Genomic DNA, 20,004 nt, shown 5'->3' with positions numbered 1-20,004 from the left:
GGCTCCCCTGGGAAGGGAGATCCCAATCCTGAACATCAGCTCCACCTCCCAAGAACTGACCACAGCTTCCATCTCCTGTCTGGTTCTCAGCTATGCCGTGACCGTCCAAGAATCATACGCACACCCCTTTGATCAGATCTACTACACGCGCTGCACAGACATCCTCAACTGGTTCAAGTGTACCAGACACAGGTGAGTACCTCTCTCAGGTAGTAGGTAGAGGCTGGGTGAGGGAAGGGAGAGGCAACCCTCAGGCTCACCTTCCTACAAGTTAGTGAAAAGCCCTCCTACCAGATGGAGTCAGTGCCCCCCACTGCATCCCCTTGGTACCCACTCCTGCTATTCACCCAAGAGGTGCTGCTGGGGGCTTCTTTGTAGTCAGAGCAGCTCATGGGCAGGGCAGGTGGAAAGTACTCGAGAATGATTACCCTAGGGGGGCATCCCTCACCCAATAACAGATGGGGAGTTAGTGGAGGAATATCTCAGCTTCCTTACCCCTAGGGCAGAGGGGCCAACTCTGAGGCCTGTTCTTAAAAGATTCGTGGTCCTCAGGGGGATGGAACCCCAGGCGCCCACAGCAGTGAGCTGCTCCAAAGCACACCCTGAATGTCTGCCTTTAGTTCCCTGTCTCATTTTCCCATGCCTCTCCCAGTGCTTCCTGGGATCACCTCCTAGATAAACTGCTTGCTTTTGAATCCTTGTCTCAGGGTCTGCTCCTGGGGGAAAGCTAACCTCAGAGGGCTCCTGTTGAAGCAGATGTTGTCCCACACAGGGGACTGGGCTTGGAGGACAGAGTGCAGGCTAGAGTCCAGAACCTCTTGGCACCTTAGCCAGGCTGCCCATGGGAAGAGCCCCATCTGAATGATTGCACATGGGAATCCTGCACTCTTGTCTGCAGCCCTCCTGGAAATTATGCTGTGCTCTCATGGCACTGGGGAGGGAAAAGAGGAAGGAAGAGAGAACGTGTTTTGATGGACGACCCTGGGCAAGTCATTCTATTTTGGGATTCCCTGTGTACTCATCAAATATGTAATGACCCTGGCCCTACGTGGCTTCCCTGGTGACTCAGATGGTAAAGAATTCACTTGCAATGCAGGAGACTTGGATTCGATCCCTGAGTCAGGAAGATCCCCTGGAGAAGGAATTGGCTACCCACTCTAGTATTCTTGCCTGGAGAATCCCATGGACAGAGGAGCCTGATGGGTCATTACATATTTGATGAGTACACAGGGAATCCCAAAATAGAATGACTTGCCCAGGGTCATCCAACAAAACATGTTCTCGTTTCCTTCCTCTTTCTCACCCTGGTGCCATGGGGTTGCAGAGTTGGACAAGACTGAGTGACTAACACTTTAATACTTGCCCTACATACCTGTAGGGTCCAGTGAGGTCAGGGATGTAAAAACACTTTGAACAAAGCAGGGGAAAGTGGAGAATACTGAGGGGTTAGTTACAGGCAAGGTAGCTTTGTTACTTAAGGGAGTGATAATTCAGCAGATGAAGGGTCAGTGAGAAAGAGGATGCCCGTTTCCTATTTGTTGGGCATCTGTGTTGCCTCCAGATTTCTTTAGCTTCCTCCTTGTGGAGGTTGCTCTTTGATGTTCTGTAGGAATCCTGTTGGGAAGAAACATGGATAGGGAAACTTGCTCTGTGCTGAAAAGCTAAAGTCCTCATTTTCTTTGGGGGTTTTGCTAGTAACTTGCTGTAAAACACTGAACATAGATTTAATAGCTGCTTTAAAATCCTTGTCTGCTAATTTTAACATCTGGGCCATCTGAGAGTTGGTCTTCATTGATTGCCTTTTCTTTTATAAAGGTACAATTTTCTAGTTTCTTTATGTGTCTAGTAATTTTGAATTGTATTCTGGGCATTACGAACAAAAGAGACTGAATTCTCTTATGTTCTCTTATATTGTTTCTGGTTGGTTGTTTTAGCAGCTAACTAACTTGGCTAAACTCAATTTCCAAACTCTGAAAGTTCAATATTTTCAGGCTTTTCTGGACCGTTTGTAACCTGCCCTTCACACATGCAATTCAGGGCCAGAATTTTGGGCAGAATTTTTTACAATGAATATGGGACTTCCTCTTTGTGGTTCTCTCCTTTCTAGGGTTTCCTTTGTCAGTTTCTAGTTACTGGGTTTACCCTCAGGTTGTCCTGTGATTCTTCAAACCAGTAAGGCAGTGTGTCCTCTGTCTGAATTTTAGCCACCTGGAATGTTATTGCCTGGGACCTGCCCCTGGGCTCATCTTGTCCCGTGTCATTCCCTTCTTCCAAGTGTCTACTTCCCTCCAATATCTGCCTTTGTTCTCTCTCTAGTGCTCTTAGGTAGGTTGTTTCACACCCCACCCCCACCCCCACCCCAGATTGCATAGTTGTTTGCAGGAGGGTGGGTCTCATAGGAGCTACTCAGCCATTACTGCATCCCCTAATTTGCCGAGGTAGCTGCCTGTCGCCCTGGTCAAAGGCAGAGGCAGAAAGAGAAGTCCTGCTCCCTCTCTGACTCTGGCAAGCCCTGTGCCAGAGCCAGGTTTGCTCTGAGGAGTGGCTTTGTTGGGTACTTGGAGGCTGGAGCTGCCGTCCATCACCAGTGGGGAAGGGTGAGTGAGCGGCTGCTTATTCAAATAGGCTGCGTTTCTGGAACATGAATTATTTTGCTAAATTATTGAGTTGCGTTGCCGCTTTCCTGATGCCCTGGAGTGTGCATGCTGACAGCCGCGCCATCAGTCTCCTTCAGTGTGGGATGGCTTGTTTGAACACAGCATCCATCTGATAGCAGCCTGGCCTCTGGCCCTGTCTGTCTCCTATTTGCCACCCCAGCACCGGGAGTCAGCAAAGATGGGCAAGCAAGAAGCAGGGGGGAACCTCTCTCCTGGGAGGGTTTAATGATGCTGAGACCGCCTCTCCACTGGAAGGGCTTGGGGATAACCCTGTTTGGTGGGAGGCGTGGGCTGCATGACCTCTGAGTCAACCCTGAGTCATTCTTTATCTGGGAGGCTTATACAACTCCCGAGATTGCCGGGAGCTGCCTTCCTGTGCCAGGGAAGTAGCTTTGCTTGGAGGCTGGCTTACCTTCCATTATGGGCTTTTGACAAAGTAGAATGACCTTAGTTTACGACATTCCCAAATGTCACGGACTTCCCTGGAGTCCCACACTGTCATTTGTCATAAAGTGAGCGCTGTAAGGACTGGGAGGGCCGGCCTAGTCCATACTGTCGGATTCCCTGCCCAAGTTAGCCTGACCCTCCATGTTACAGAATAGGGATATCTCCAGTGATGGGGCCCTGCTACTCTGCCCTTGAGCAGGGGTCCCCAGGGCTGGCTCTCCTGGGGTGCTGGTGGAGAAGTAAAAGAGCTCTGGCTTCAAGTCCCAAGGACTTGGGTTGACTCTAACTTTGACCTTGGGAAGTTATTTCCTCTCTCTGGTCTTTAATAACCACTTCATATCTCCTCCATTTTGACCTTGTGTGTGAGGAAGGGGCTTTGCCTGTCTACCCAAATTTGACTCCCTCTTTAAGGACTTCCTGGTGGCTCAGTTGGTAAAGAATTTGCCTGTAATGCAGGAGATCCAGGTTTGATCCCCAGGTCAAGAAGGTCCCCTGGAGAAGGAAATGGCTACCCACTCCAGTATTCTTGCCTGGAGAATCCCATGGACAGAGGAGCCTGAGGGGCTACAGTCTATGGGGGCACGACTGAGTGACTAATACTTTCACCTTTGGACTCAGTCCTCACACCATCCTTTCCCTTATCTTACTGCTCCACAATGGCAATCCCATAAGCTTAGCAAGCCACCCAGTAGGAACTGGCTCAGGGCTCAGTTCCCACTGGGTTAAATCCAGTGGCTCTGAAATGAGAGTGACTTCCGTTTGAATCCTGGCTCTGAAACTTTTAGCTGTGTGACCTTCAGCAAGTCGTTAACTTCTCACTTTTCTCAACCATAAAACAAAGGGGGAGTTTTCATAAAACAAAATAAGAAGAAAAACTCTAAGGAAGAAAAATAAATAAATAAAGGGGGGCATAATAATGCTACTGTCTCAGAGAGAGACTGGAATGAGATTTTGCCTGCAAGTGTGTCTGGCAGTGGGTGAAGTCTCAACACCCATGCCAGCATCAGAACTGGAATCCAGGCCTCTTACTCCCCGTCCAGAGCTTCTGCTCTCTGGATCTTAGCTTCTTCTTCTGCAGAGCTGGTGTTGGTTCTGAGCCTTCCCAAGATGGCATGCAAAGCTCCTCCCCAGGCAGTGTTATTTTTGGTGTGAGGGAGATTGATCTACTCTCTGGGACCTAGTCAGACTCAGGGGGTCCTTTGGCTGATTTGGCTTCGGTTCTCCAGTTGGGTGGACCAATCCCCAAGGAGCCATCAGCAGTCATGGTTGGGGTGGTGGCAGTTGGCATAGAAACTCTCAGGGCCCAGCTCCTGTCCAGCTCACCCCATGGGCTGCTCCAGCCCTGAGTCTGGATGTTTTCAAGAGAAGTCTCCAGTTATCATCTACAATGTAGCCCCCAAAGTATCTTCTACAGCCCTTCTAAACATCACTCTGAAGGGACTGGGGAAAAATCAGCAGGTGTAGCAAACACTGCCGAGTCAGTAATACATTCTGCCTCACGATGGCCGGATCTCACCATCGATTTTTCTTTATTGTGTTCCTTCATAGTCGAAGCTGCCATGCATTTTAAAGTCATTATTGAATGGCATCCTTGATATAGCTTAACACAAATATCATTCTAACAGGAGTGATTGATTTTCAATACTTTCAAGTGGCTTTCTCTCCTGTGCCTTAGGATCAGTTATAAGACAGCATATCGGCGTGGGCTGCGAACGATGTACCGGCGAAGATCCCAGTGCTGTCCTGGCTACTATGAGAATGGAGACTTCTGCATACGTACGTGGGGGTGGAGGTGGGGAGGGGCGGGCAGGGGGACCAAGGGGAGGGAAGTAGGGCTGTCTTCTAGGCCCTGGGCAGTGACCTGAGGGCTCCAGAAGTCCTTGCCTGCTGCCATCTCTGGGGGGATAATGGGTCTGGTGCAAACACCTTAGCACAAATTTGTCTATCAGATCAGCCTTCCTAAGAGGGTGGATATAAGCACGTCAGTTCTAGGCTTTGACAGGGTCAGGAGAGTAGTGAACTCTTCTGGAGTGGGTGCCCGAGGAACAATGGGGAAGAAGTGCTGAGGGCTGGCACACAGCAGGGTGCTCAAGGAGGAAAGAAGAGGTGAGTGGATCGATGGATGGAGGGGGAGAGAGATGCGAGGATGGATGGACGACCAGATGGAAGAGAGGAAGCAGGGAAGGTGAAATCCTTGGATGGCAAGAATAAGATTGAAAGATGCTGGTTCCAGTAATTGGGGGGATTTCCAAAAAGGCCTGGGAAACACTGAAGTTCATGAAAAATACCTGTCAATTCTTCCCTTCTTTGTCTACAGAAAACTGAAGCCTCAGTGTCCCCAGGGAGATGAGGGCTGGGTTTCTGGCAGCTGCAGGTAGAGGGTGGAGGAGTAGAGGGTGGGTAGAGGGCACTGTCGTGGTAGAGGGTGGGTAGAGGACACCCAGGAGCCTGCAGATCTGGGTTCTGGGTTTGGTCTCAGCCTCACACCATGTGGCTTTGGGCAACTCACTCAACCTCTCTGGAAGAACGATTGTAGGGCCCTGTGGTCAGGCTCTCGGGGACTCTTTCCTACTCACCTCTGAAGGAGAGTGGTCAGAAAAGCTAGGAGCTCCCTGTTTGATGGCTGAGAGAAGAATCCAGCCCCAGAGCTTCTGCCTCTTAATTTGGAGAGTGACTTTCCTTGTTAGTATTCTCCTTGCGTTTTGAGAGGGTGAACCAGGTTAGTACCAGACACAGAATTTGGGCAGAGTGGGCGTATTGATGTTGGGAATGAAATGACAATTTTTCCCTACTGATGTTACATCTCCCCTAATGCTGAAGAAACTCGATCCTAATTGCATTACAGAAATGAATGAAAAATGCTCTCACAAATAGGTTCAATAATGATGGTTTCCCAGCAAAAGTACAAAGATACTCACCCAAAGCAAACCCCAAAATGTTGCTTGCCAGGAGCAGGCCAGAGGACTGGGCTGGAACAAGGCCTAGGTCGACACCTCACTTGCGAGAGGGCCACTGAGGGGAGCCAGGTGTGGAAGTGAGATCAGGACCAAGGCTTTCCTGCTGCTGCTCTGTCTGCTCAAAGCAGAGCAAGAGTCAGGTGTGGAGTGGGACACAGGACTCATTAAGCCCGAGCAGGATGGATGTGAGTGGCCCACTGGCGCTCAGGGCACATCGACATTATAAAGGAATTTTGGTCATTAGCAAGGGCTCCAGGAATGGATGAGTACATCGCCTTTCTAATTTCCATTAGTGGATGTCAGTACAGCTCTTGGAAGATGAAGATGGGGCAGAAGCAGAGTGTCCTGATTACACAGGCTCAGCCTTGCTGACCAGGAAGGGCAGCTTATAGCCTCCCACCTTCTCCTTATGTAACATCCAGGGACTACCTGCTGAGTCAGTGCCACAGGCCTGACACGTCCAGGAAGCCAAGCTAGAAAAGCCACTTTCAGGTCTGGAGGCTTTTCCTAGGAGGGTACCACAGAGTTTCAGCAGTGAGATGGGGTATTGTGCGTGCTGGGTGATGGCTCCGAGGGGCAAAAGTCACACAGCCTGGGTGTGCATCTCAGCTCTGCCACTCCCAGCATCTTCCTCTTTATCCTTCTTATCCCTGTCTTCAGGCTACACACCCCATGTCAGGCACCATTCCGATCACTTTGCATACACTGAGACATCAGCTCCTCACAGCAGCCCTCTGGGGTAGGTACCCTTAGTTCTCCCATTTTACAGATGGAGAAACTGAGTCACAGAGCCATTAAGTAACATGACCAAGATCACACAGCTGGAAAGTGATAGGATTTGAATCTAGGCTGTGTGGCTCGAGGCTTCTCTGGGCCACTCCGGACGTGCTGCTTCTCTTCAGGAATTAAGATGGCCCCTCTCAGAACCTCAGTTTCCACTCACGCAAAATGGGAATAGGAGTATGTTCACCACCAGGCACAGCACAGGGTGGGGCTTAATACGTGTCACCTCCCCACTTCCTGGTTTTGGGTCTTAACATTTTTGTGCGTCTTGACCTTTAATTTCTCAGAAGTCCACTGATCCTCTCACTGAGCAAAAGCATATCATAGATAAAGCTACGTGCACACACAACTCTCTGCCCACAGTTTCAGTGAGTTCAGGGATTCCCTTGAAACCTTTATGGGGTCCTCTGGACCATAGTGAAGAGTTTCTGCCATATGCTTGTGTTTATCCACTCCACTTATGTTTGTTGCTTCCTATTATGAAAATGTGGGGGAGTGTAGACAGCAAGGAGTGATGGTTGTCGCCTTAGGGAGCCTGCAGCCTGGTGGGAGGAGGCGGTCTGGTTCATGAATATGTGCAACAGAGTGTTGTCCATGCTTTGACAGGCATCTCTGGAAAGCAGGGTGTATAAAGGAGTTAAGAGGAGAGGCCGTCTTTTTAGCCACACCCACCTGTTGAGCATTAATGAGAAATCAGCTGTAGACGAGGAAGGCATCACAGAGTGTTTCAACACAGTATTTATTAAATGCCTACGTTATCCTGCCTTGCAAACATGTTAATTAATGGGGCCTGATCAAGGGAAATGGGTTTGGACTAGTGAAAGAGGGAGAGAGTTGGGGGAATTTCCTTGGTGATCCAGTGGTTAAGACGCTGTGCTCCCAATGCAGGGGGCATGGGTTCAATCCCTGGTCAGGGAACTGGATTCCACAGGCCACAATTAAGAGTTCGCATGCCTTAACTAAGATTCCACATGCCGCAACGAAAATCAAAGATCCCATGTGCTGCAACTAAGACCCGGCACAGTCAAATATATAAATATAAATAAAAGTAAATGTTATATAAAAAAAAGTGTGGAGGGTCATGGGAGTGAGGGAAGAGGTTCATGAAGCAAGTGGACCCTGAGGTGAGGTTATAAGAGTAACTTTCTAGGGAAGAGTACAAAAATGATTGCAAACAAATATTATCTAGACTGGAAATGGGAGAATTTCACAGCCAGAAGGAAACTCTAAGATCGTGGAAGTCAATCTTATCACAATACAGATGGGACAGTAAGGTCCAGAGTGAGGAAGGGACTTCTCCCAGGTTCCCAAATCACAACCGGGGCAGGGCTAGGACTTGAACCTGGGTTCACAGACTCGATCTAGATCCTTTGATGCTGCCAACTCTACCTACTTCAAGTTCATCCCTATATCTTCCTGGGGGCCAGTTCGGTGCTGGGGCACTTGTAATTTATGTGCTGATCGACAATGAGGGTGCAGAGAGGGATGTCCATGGAGGTGACTTTAGGATGAATGGGAAACAAGGAATGAGGAGCAGGTCACAGGGCCAAGAGTTACCAAGCACCACATTCTGGGTGGCTTAAACAGCAAGAGTGTATTGTCTGTCCATTCTGGAGTTTGTGTGAGCTGTGTGTGTGCCCAGTCGTGTCTGACTCTCTGCGACCACACAGACCGTAGCCCTCCAGGCTCCTCTGTCCATGGGATCTTCCAGGCAAGAATACTGGAGTGGGTTTCCATGCCCTCCTCTAGGGGATCTTCCCAACCCAGCGATCGAATCTGTGTCTCTTGCATCTCCTGCATTGGCAGGCAGATTCTTTACCACTTTGCTACCTGGGAAGCCTGTTCTGGAGGTTAGAAGTCCAAAATGAGGCCATGAGGGTGTCCCTTCTGAGGGACCATCTGTGAGCAAAGGTCTGTTCCAGGCCTGTCTCCTAGCTTCTGGGAGTTCCTTGGCTTGTGGCTCCACAACTCTATTCTTCGCATGACTTTCTTCTCCTTGTGCATGTCTCTAAATTTCCCCACTTAAAGGACACTAGTCATATTGGATTAGGGCACAGCCTGATGACCTCATTTTAACCTGATTACCTCTGTGAGATCCTGTCTCCAAATAAGGTCCCATTCTGTGTTGCCAGGAGTTAGGACTTCAACAGATGGATTTTAGCAGGACACGATTCAACCCATGACAGGCAGGTGTTAGCCACTTATTGTGATGGGAGAAAAGGGAAAGGGAACCAGCCAGTCCCCTACGGGCTTTGTCACCTTTCCACAAAGAGTGGAGGCCCCAAGGTCTGGGAACTTGTGAGAGGAAGAAATAGTAGTGAGAGGGTGCAGGGTGGGCCAGGATGCAGGGTGCTAGAAGAGAATCGTGTAAAGTTGGGAGCATTCAGGAGCTAGAGCCTTGTAGCCCCTGAAACTCTACTCCTCCCTCTCCACCCCTTGGAGGCCAGAAAACCTCCAGGCTCACCAAAGCCTGGGGGGAACCCATCGATGCCAGAGTCTTTGGGACCCTGTACAAGAACATCGCCTGTGCTCTGGGAAGGGGCAGGGGGATATTGACTTCCCTCCAAAACCATCTTCCTGGAGCCTGTTTCTTGGCAGGTGCTAGGACAACACTTACTTGGGAGTGACGGCCTTAGCTGATTCTGCCACCAACTTGCTGTGCAATCTTGGGCAAGTCCCTTTGCCTCTCTGCACCTACTGTGGCATAGAATGGATTGTGCCTGTGCATGGATGGAGGAAAGATGAAACAATAAACGAGTGTCCTAGAAAGCACAACGCTTGGTACAAATGCAGGTTGGCCTATTTTTCTCCTTTTTGTACCATTTCCTCTGGCCCAGAACTGCCATCGTCATCCCAGAGCCCTTGGCAGTCCTTCTAGAACTACCTGCACCAGAGCTACCCCCCCCCCCCATTATCTACAGAGACAGCTGAGTCCTGGCCACTCTTGGTTGTCCAGGTATCAAATATTTCCTGAAGATCATTGAGTACGAGCACATTTCCTTCTTTCTCCTTTTCTTGCAAGATAGGGCAGTGGGCATTTTAGGAAGCTCTGTTCTTTGAAAATATTGGCCCATATCAGACTTGAGAGCTGGGTTATGCTGCAGTAACAAACAGCACCCAAGTCCCAGTGGCTTAAAACAATGAAGTTCTATGTCTTATTCACATTACATGTCCATTGAGGGCCAGCTGGGGCCTGCTCCTTGAAAACATCACCCCAGGACCCAGGCTGATGGAGCAGTCACCCTCTGTGATGTTGCTGGTTGATTTGACAGAGACTAGAGGGCTTTGGCCGGAGAAGGCAATGGCCCCCCAACTCCAGTACTCTTGCCTGGAAAATTCCATGGACGGAGGAGCCTGGTGGGCTGCAGTCCATGGGGTCACAAAGAGTCGGGCATGACTGAGCGACTTCACTTTCACTTTTCACTTTCATGCATTGGAGAAGGAAATGGCAACCCACTCCAGTGTTCTTGCCTGGAGAATCCCAGGGATGGGGGAGCCTGGCAGGCTACAGTCCATAGGGTTGCAAAGAGCTGGACCGGACTTAGTGACTAAACAACAGCAAAGAGGGCTCAGGCAGACTTTGAAGTCAGAGGCCAGAGGTGTTTAGTGAATAGACTCAGTCCTTATCACAGGCGCCACATAGATGCCATGGTAGTCACAATGCTTTACCGATCACTTGATATCCTAATCTCAGAATCACCTGGAAGGTTTGTTACCATGCACACCCCTGGGTCCCAGCCTCAGAGGCTCAGATTCAGAAAACTTGGAGTGGGGCTGGGGAATTTGCATTTCTAACAAGTTCCCAGGTGATGCTCACACTGCTATAATGTGACCCACTCTTTGAAAACCACTGGTGTTAGTTATGCTAAGGCATGATTGCTGTTCTGACCTCATCTTTTGGTAAATTGCAAAGAGCCTAGCTGGTTCTCAACAGGTGTGTCCCCTTGATATTTAGGGCTTCTCCTGATGGGAGAAGAGCACGTCTCAGAGTAGCCAGTGAGGAGGGAGTTTCTCTACACAACCCCCATGTCTCTTATCTCCCCTTGGTCAGAGTCTCCCCAAGAGGGAAGTAACCGCCCCCCCTCAAGCTTCCAGACTGTGTAGTGAAGCCCTTTCAGTGGCCACTGGGAAAGCCAAAGCCTCCCCCTCGCTGTGTGGATTTCATCCAGATCCAGAAGTGGAGGGATCAGCCAGAAGTTCCGGGTATGTGGCTGATGGGCTGAGCTCATTGAGGGGTGTTCAGCATACTTGGGTAACCTGGTAGAACTGTCCCCGAAAGATGGACCACCCAGGCCCAATGGGGTCAGTCTGTGTGTGGGTGACTGAGGGGGAGAGACCCACAGCAGAAGATCCAGGAGGTTGGCTACCAGGAGGGAAACTGAGGGGCGCATAAGACTTACTCCAGTAAACTCACGCCATTTTTTAAAGCTTTTTTTTTTTTAAAGTTTTGAATATTTACTTGTTTGTTCATTTTTGGCTGCGTTGGGTCTTATTTGCAGCGCGCAGGATCCTTTGTTGCAGCGCATGGGCTCCGGGGCACACGGGCTCAGTAGCTGCGTCGGGAGGGCTTGGTTACCCATGGCACGTGCAAACCTTAGTTTCCCTGACCAAGGATTGAACCCGAGTCCCGTTGCTTTGGAAGGTGGATGGTTAACCACTGCACCACCAGGGAGGTCCCTCCGCGTACCATTTTGGGATTTAGGTTCCTCACATTTACTATTGCAGTTGTTTTGTATAGTCAGCTGTCATTTACATTGAAATTTAACTCCTCTTGGCTTCTTTGCTGCCATTTCTTCTTGCCTCGCACTTCTTCCTTCTTGGTTCAGCTTCGTTGTTCTTGAAGGGTCTTTTTTTGTGTTGTTTTTTTTTTTTTTTCCAGAAGCGTCTACGAAGTGATTGACTCTAATGTTTTAACTTGTCTGAAGATGCCATTATTTTTGCCATCACTCTTGGTGGGTGGTTTAGCTGAAGTTCCAGGTTCTCAGTCATTTCCTTCAGTAGTCTGAGGATGTTTTTCTGTTGTGCTCTGGACTTGGTCATTGCAGTGCTCTGCGGTTTCCCTAGATTGTGTCTGGGTGTGGAGTTAATACTGTTGGCTCCTCAGACGTATGCATCTTCCTCAAGCTAAAGAGTCATGTCCTTTATCAGTTCTGGAAAGTTCCCAGGCATATCTCTTCAAACATCTCCTTTCCTTCATCTTTCCGGTCCTCTCCTTTTGGAGCTCCAAAGTGTTGGACTCTCTCACTGCAGCCTTTGTCTCTCCTAAGCTCTAATTTTTCATCTCTTTATCTCTCCAGGCTGTATCTTGGACATTTTCCTCCGATCCATTTGTCAAATCCTTTCATTCTGCTAATTAACCTGTCTTTTGAGGTCTTAATTCCAATGACAACATGTTTCATTTCTAGTTCCTCTTTTTTTTCTTTTTACGATCTGCCTGTTTCCTTCCTGTAGTGTCCTATTCTTTCATTATAAATTCTAATCCTTCTTTTATTGCTATAATTATTTTAAACATACTCCTGTAGTCTCTTCAAATAGTTCTATCTTGAGCTATTAGTCCTATTAGATCAAGTTCTTAGCATGTCAGTTCTCCTGCTCGTGGAGATAGCTGATTCTCCCTGATCATGGGTTGTTTCCTCATTTAGGTTGTAATTATTTCGTTTTTTTTTTCTATGAACCTTTTTGCCTTTTTTCCCCTCCTCATGTCCTGGGTTGTACAAGAGCCCCATATACTAGTTTTTCATTCCCTTATTTGGCACACTAATGGTTTTCACTGACTCAAGACCAGTCTTTGCACTGATAATTTGGTTTGAGATTCCAGTGTGTGGTGAAGGCTTAGAGTCTTTTTCCCTTTTAAAAAAAAAATTGTGAAATTCTCATAACATAATAAACTAGTTTGAAGTATTCAATTTAATGGTATTTAGTGCTTTCACCGTGTTGTATAACCATCACTTCTATCTAGTTTCATCACTCCTGAAGAGACCCTGTACCCATTAAGCAGTCACTCCCCAGTCCCCACTCCTGTTTTTTGTTTCTTGTGGGAGACATTTCTCCTCATCCTGAATCCCTGTTTCTTTCCTAGGCTGGTTAGGCAGCATTTTCAAGTATCCCATCCTTGGAGCTGGCAGCTCCCAAGGCCCAGTCTGCCTGTGTGGGTGTTAACCACCATGCTCCCAGCCTGGGCTGAGGACTAGGGGTAGCAGCTAGCCAGGACTGACATTCCCTGGGCTACCTTAGCTTCAGCACCTGACCTTCTGCAACTCATAAACTCCCCCTACCCTTTTCTCACACTTAGGGATTTACCTTTCTCGTATTAGAGTTCAGGTATATATTTAAAAAAATATTTTCATTATGTTTGGGAGGCATTTTTGTAGCAGGGGGTGCCTACCTTAGCACTTTTTGCCTTGTCTCTGAAACTGCCCCTGGTTTATAGTGAGTGGCAGAATCAGGGGCTTTATAATCAGGCCCTGTGACATTTAATTCAGTGCTCTCTTGGACCGATTGCTAACTTCCAACAACGTAATAAAACAATAGTATAACATCTGGTGGTTTACCCACTGGAGAGGTGAGTATTACTGTTACTGCCCTTGTTACAGTGGGGCTTCTCTGGTGGCTCAGTGGTAAAGAACCCACCTGCCAATGCAGGAGACGCAGGTTCGATCCCTGGGTTGGGAAGATCCCCTGGAAGAGGAAATGGCAACCCACTCCAGTACTATGGCCTGAGAAACCCATGGACAGGGAGCCTGGCAGGCTACAGTCCACGCAGTTGCAAGAGTCGGACATGACTTACGCACTGAACAAATGCCTGCCTGCCCTGTGCAGTAGAGGAAACTACAGCTGAGTGAGGCCACGCGATGCATCCACATGGACAAGTGCAGCCCAGGATTTGAGATCAACTTCCAATCCTGTACTTTCCCTTCCTGCAGCGGGTTTTCTCTTGGCAGGAGGGACCTATGGCCGGGAGAGGAAAGTGGGTTGAGATAAGAGGGCAGGTGGAAAGGTGTATAGGGAGAGGAAGGGACTGAGGGTAAGCTGGTCTGATCTTAAAATTTTGCTAAATGGGTCTGATAGGTGCCAGGATCAGGGTAGTGAGTGGGGGATGGCTGCGTGTGTGTGTGTGCATGCATGTGTGCGCAGACCTGTGGGTTCTGTCTGAAACACATAAATGCCAGGCGAAATAATTCTCTGCTGATCTCTGAGAGGCTCCCCGGGGAATCCTGCCTGCCGCCATCACCAGAAACAGTGCTGATGCTGCTCCCTGGGGTCACCAGCACCTGGTGCTGAGCTTTGCTGCCTAGAACAGCATTCATCTTTCCATTTGTCCATCTGTCTGTCAACATTTACTCGATACCTGTGCCTTGAGGGCTCTCAGAGTCCTGGGAATAGAGAGATGAATAAGAAGCATGGGGTCTAGTGGGGGAAAATGGTTATGGTGTGTGTGTGTGCATTTAACTTTTCAAAAATTCCAGCACAGTATAATCACACTGTAAAGAAGCAGGCAAAGACACAGAGGGTGTCATCAGGCTGGTGGAGGGGAAAGAATGGCTATCACGCTGCCCCAGCAGGTCCTCGATGAGTGGCCAAAGCCTGTGCAGCCATGAGCATCTCCTGCCTCTGTGGGCTTAGAGCACTGATTTAGTATGCCTGGAGCGGCTGATTCGCACTGACCCAACTTGTACAATACTGATGCCTAACCCTGCTGCCAAACAACTCAGGTGGAGGGAGAAACAAGTACCAAAGACTTGCTATCGTTCACCTGTGATTGCTTTTCAGGCCCTCAGTAAATAACTGTTGAATGAGTAAATTCATGGTCCAGGCACCCCAAGGCCCAGCAGATTCTCTGGACACCCATCTTGTTAGCACCTGCTTTGGGTTCCTCATTTTCTGATGCCTCGTTTTCTGACCTGGTAGTTTGGGATGTCTGGAAGCCACGTTGTGGTTGGTTCCATATGCTCGTTACCCACAGCTTCTGGGTCCCCTCGGTCACTCTGTTGCACTGGGTGTGACGCTGCTGCCCCGTCCATCTCTCCCACTCAAAAGTGAGTTCCCCCAGCAGAAGAATCATGTCTTCTACTCCATGGGCTACACGCAGGACCTGGCACTTAGTACTGAATAATTATTGAATGAGTGACCAACAGAGCGAATGGATGAAACAGAATTCATTCTATTTCTACCCCCAATACTGAGAGACCTCGTAGGAAGAAGCAAACAGTTCTCTCTGGGGAATCCAAGGCCAGAGGGGGCTCAAAGAAAATGCTTTGAAAGAGGTCAGTTTCAAGCTGAGCCTGAAAGATCAGGAACTTGGGGAAGGACAAGAGATGGGCAATGGCTAAGAGCATGAGTTTTGAAGCCTTTCGTGCTGTGCTGAGACTATTTCACCTCTCTGTCTTGGTTTTCTCATCTGTAAAATGAGGTAGAGCTGTGTTAAGTGCGTACCCTTTGGGCTGTCGTGGGGATTAAATGAGTTACCACAAAGAGAGCATTTAGGCCAGAGCCTGGCACACAGTAAGAGCTCAGTAAATGTTAGCTACTGCTATTTGTATTATTTTTGTGAGCAAGAGCATTCTCTGGAGAGGGGACAGCCAGAGCAGAGATGAAAGAGCAAGCAGGATCAGCACACTCCCAGCAGGAGCACAGGCCAAAAAGTGGCAGGAGAAGGGGCCAGGGTGAGGTGGGTCTGGACCCCCAGCTCTGCATTGAGCGGACTGGACAATTCCAGGAGATCACTGAAGCAGCCAGTGACATGCTCACTGTGGTGTCCAGGGGCAGCAGTGTGGAGAACCCTGGGGAGGGAATAAAGCCAAGTTAGGTGGTGTGTGAGGCAGGGTGAGCCGTGGCAGTGTCCCTGGCCTTGGTCTGCAGACACAGGAGATCTGGGGTCGGGCAGGCTGTGCTCCGCTGGCTTAGGCCTAAGCTTCCATGCCAGGCCCCCCCTCCCTCCCCCGCCCCCACCTGTACCAAGTGCCAGCAGGGTCTTTTGTGCTGATGCAGCCGTGGAAGAATGTAGGTGCTGCTTCTTAATTACCAGCTGCAGCTGTAATTAAACCTCTGCTGTCCGGACGGGGCAGCCTCCGAGGCGAAGCCTTTATTAGTGTCAGAGTAGTTGGGTATTTATTTAAGTCCCCTTCCTGGTGTCCTGGGCCGTGTGAAGCCTGTGAAATGGCAAACCTGTCCCCAGCCTAACTCACCACTTCTCTCTGGAAACTGCTTCAAGGTTCCCACTTTCCATCTTCTGAATTCCCTCCACATCTACAGCATCCCACCTCTGACTTCCTTCCAGTGCTTGCTGGGAGCTGGCTGCTGCTCTGAGGTGCACACCGTGCACTAAACCCCGGGGCCTGGCCTCGGCTAACCTGAGCCTTTGCTGCCATGTGGCCTCCTTGCTCTTTCTCCTCGCGGCCTAGCCTCAGCGCACGGGAAGCCCTGTGTGCTGCTCCCTCTCCCCCGGATACCACGCGGCTCACTCCCCATCTCACTCAGTGTTTTCTCGCATGCCATATTATCAGAGTCTTTCTGACCCCACGTCTGAAATAGCAGTTCCTTCCCTGGCGTCTTTCTGTAGGCCCTTATCCTGTTTTTTTTTTTTGTTGGTGGGTTTTTGTTTGTTTTTTGTTTTTTTTTTAAATATAGCTGACTTACAATGTTGTGTTAGTTTCAGGTATACAGCTAAGTGATAGTTATCCATACATACGTATTTCTATCTTTTCAGATTCTTTTTCCTTATAGTTCATTACAAAATACTGAGTATAATAATTCCCTAGGATATATAGTAGGTCCTTATTGGTTGTCTATTTTATCTATGGGCTTCCCTGATAGCTCAGTTGGTAAAGAATCTGCCTGCAATGCAGGAGACCCTGGTTTGATTTCTGGGTCAGGAAGACCCACTGGAGAAGGGATGGGCTACCCACTCCAGTGTTCTTGGGCTTCCCTTGTGGCTCAGCTGGTAAAGAATCCGCCTGCAATGTGGAAGACCTGGGCTCAATCCCTGGGTTGGGAATATCCCCTGGAGAAGGGAAAGGCTACCCACTCCAGTATTCTGGCCTGGAGAATTCCATGGACTCTATAGTCCGTGGGGTCTCAAAGAGTCAGTATATGTATTTTACATCTAGTAGTGTATATCTCTTAATCCCAAACTCCTAGTTTGTCTCTCCTTGCCCCTTTCGCTTTTGGTTACCATAAGTTTGTTTTCTATGTCTGTGGGTCTGTTTCTGTTTTGTGTATAAATTCATTTTTATCATTCTTTTTAGATTCCACATATAAATAGTATCATGATATTTGTCTTTCTCTGTCTGAGTACACTTAGTCTGGTAATTTCTAGTTCCATCCACGTTGCTGCAAATGGTGTTATTTCACTTTTTTTTTTACAGCTGAATAATATTTCATTTACACAGATACCACATTTTTTCCATTTCTCTGTAGATGGACATTAGGTTGCTTCCACGTCTTGGCTATTGAAAATAGTGCTGCTATGAGCACTGGGGTGCATGTATCTTTTCTAATTAGTTTTCTCCTTTAATTAGCATTGTTACCACCTGACATAGAGACATAGGATCTATCAATATATTTTTTAGTTTCTGTCTCTTTAACGAGAATATGCAGCAACGTGGATGGACTGGCCCCCAGCTCTCCCACTCCCCCAACAATGCTGCTGCTTTCTCCAAATGCTGTACCCTAGACTCCTTGTCATTCTGTATTTCACTTCCCCAGGGTCCTGTGGGGTCTGCTGATCCTCTATGCACCACCCTGGCACCTGAATTCTCCACACACTCACTCTCAGGGACTGTGTACAGGCTGCCCCTGTTTCCTGGAACTGCTGGTCCTGTGTCCCCAGTTCCTTCCTGGAGGCTTTTGGAGACCGAGTGCAGAGCTGCTGATCCCTGGAAAGTCCCATGGATACCTCCCTCTTCCTCTTCCCTCTAGGTCCTGATCTCAGCCCCTTTCCCCCACAACTGCCCTTACAATTGTCAACTTATTTATCTTCTGCCTGAATGGTGAGCTTGTTGAGAGTGGAGGCTCAGGACCCCTCTGTATCCCAAGCACCCAGCCCAGGGACTAGCAGGGAACATGTTTTGTGCAGCCTTAGATTATTAGAAGGAGGACACGTAGGCTGGCTTTTCCTGGGGGCCCTCCAAGGACACCCAAAGGAGTGGTCTCTGGGCAGGGCCTGAGACCCCAGAGTGAAGGGTGGCCTGCCCCAGTGAGGGTCCTCATTTCCACTCACTCCATCCCCTTAGGACCCCAGAGCCTAGTGTCGTGTGTGTGTGAAGAGTCTGGGGACCCTGCTCTGGGGCTCTGTGGGGATTGAGTCTGTGGTTCCAGAGCCCAGGAGACCAACTCCGGGTTGGACTGATCTTCTGGTCATGGGGAGGCAGCAAGTTTCTTCCTGCAGTGCTTTCTGGTTTGGGTTTATAGAGTTCCTCCTCCCCTCCTGGCTCCTTGCCTTCAGAGCAGAGAGGTTTCAGAAAACGGCCATTCTGGGGTTTGTGGTGATGGACCTGCAGTCCCGCGTCTCCTCGAATGCTGACTCTGATTAAGGACAGCTGAGTGGCTTCATTGACAGTGGAAATCGTGACTTGGCGCCTCCCCGCCATGGCCACTTCAGTACACTTGACTTTGAAGGGCTTTGATCAGCTCCCCGTCAAGTGGGTGGGGTGGGAGCGGGCTGAGGGAGATGGCCAGCCTCTCCTACCAAGCGGGCCAGGCATCAGCCAACTCTCAAGCCAGGCCTGAGGGTCAGGTCCCCTCGCCTTGTTGTAGACCCCTTGTCCCTACCTTGTCTAACCCTGGGGGTGAGCATGAAAATACTTAACGACAGATATGGTACTTCCACTAATAGGTTAGAATGGAGTAGTCTTGGAGGTCTGTTGTGGGGCCGTGGTTAATCTGTAGGTGCTGGATCATGGGCAGATGGGTGGGGGTAGGCTGGGAGCAGGGCGCTGGTGGCAACCACCTACCAGCCAGAGCAGAAGCATTTCACCACTGTGATGCTTGATCCCCTTCTCCCCCGAACCAGAGCACCTGGGTCTCACTTGACCTGGAGACATGATCCATCTGGACCCTTGAGGAAGGGGCATCTCAGCTGGAGCCTCTGGCTGGGGGGGACGCTGTGAGTCTACCTGTGTGAACGCTGCTCCCAGCCCACGCGAGGAGTGTCTGTGCAGCACGTAGTGCCTGACACTGTGAGGGTCATGAGCACAGACCCTGGACTGGACTGCTGCCTCCCGCCTGTGTGACCGTGGGCCAGTCACTTAGCTTCTCCAGGCCTCTGATTACTCCATGGTGTAGCAAGACTGCCTTCCTCATGGGGTTGTTGGGAGGATGAAATAAGTGAATCTGTGCTAACCAAGCCCATGGCAGGTGCTGTGGAAGAACTCGCGTTTATCCCATGGGCACATGCATATTCATGAGTGTTAGGTTTCGCTGTGTGGGAAGAGCTCCCCTCTTGTGTGTTGTACATGCCTGTTCTTGGTGTACACACTTGCTGTGTGTGCGTCACCCATGGGCGGGGCCCCCATCCCCCGCATCAAGTGCAGATCCGCCTGCTTGTGTGTGTTGAGAATCTGCGCGCACGTCTCCTCCACTCTCCTGAGAGTCACCTTTCCCATCATCCTTTCCCACTTCGCCTTCGCCTTCTCCTGTGAAGCAGCAGTGGTGCTGAATTGTCACCTGGGGAGCCAGATCCGCATCTTTGCTCCTGATGGGGTGGGAAGAGCGAGCTGACTGACACTATCAATCTCATTCCTCTGGATGGAGACAGACCTGGAACCAAGGGCAAAAGCCAGGGAGGCATCCTCCCGTCCCTGGTCAGACAAAAAACCGGCCCTCTAGCCACCTTTACCCTGGGCTGAGCCTGCCCAAAGAGAAGGAAAGAGGATGCTCCAAATCTGGAAGCTGGGGGGTGGTGTCTCAGGGGGAACTGGAAGCCGGCCCCTCTCCCTCTGGTGTGGCCAGGCAGAGGGACCAAGGCCTTGGCCTGTGTTTATCCGCAAGTTTCCATCCACCAAACAAACTGCAGAGGCTTGATAGTAAATCAGCTGCAGGCGTGATTTAGAGGACTCTGCTCAGCTCAGTTCAGCTTTTGGCAAGGTAAATGCATGAACTGCAGAAAACCTCTTTGAAACAACCGCAGGGCTCCAATGCCCTTCAGTCCTCCATAAAGGATT

General features: G+C 49.6%; 1 protein-coding gene across 21 annotated transcripts in view; it reads left to right on the top strand.

Moving 5' to 3' along the window:
- Window positions 1–20,004, top strand: part of MEGF11 (multiple EGF like domains 11) — a 389,965-nt gene that overhangs the window by 136,754 nt on the left and 233,207 nt on the right. For 15 of the 21 annotated variants that reach the window (XR_008698848.1, XR_008698844.1, XR_008698842.1 and 12 more), the window contains exon 1: window positions 10,738–11,047. Coding sequence is in view for 1 of the 21 variants with exons in the window: in XM_055536753.1 (XP_055392728.1) it covers window positions 91–192; window positions 4,780–4,880 (203 nt within the window). In the remaining 20 variants the exon portion in view is untranslated. Of the gene's footprint in view, window positions 1–90; window positions 193–4,779; window positions 4,881–10,737; window positions 11,048–20,004 lie in introns of those variants that run through there. The other 6 variants (XR_008698837.1, XR_008698836.1, XR_008698838.1 and 3 more) reach the window with 4 other exon arrangements.

The sequence above is a fragment of the Bubalus kerabau genome, chromosome 10, assembly GCF_029407905.1.
Source record: "Bubalus kerabau isolate K-KA32 ecotype Philippines breed swamp buffalo chromosome 10, PCC_UOA_SB_1v2, whole genome shotgun sequence".
Classification (NCBI taxonomy): Eukaryota; Metazoa; Chordata; class Mammalia; order Artiodactyla; family Bovidae; genus Bubalus; species Bubalus kerabau.
Note: the sequence above shows the minus strand (reverse complement) of the source record. Positions and strands in the feature narration are given on the sequence as shown.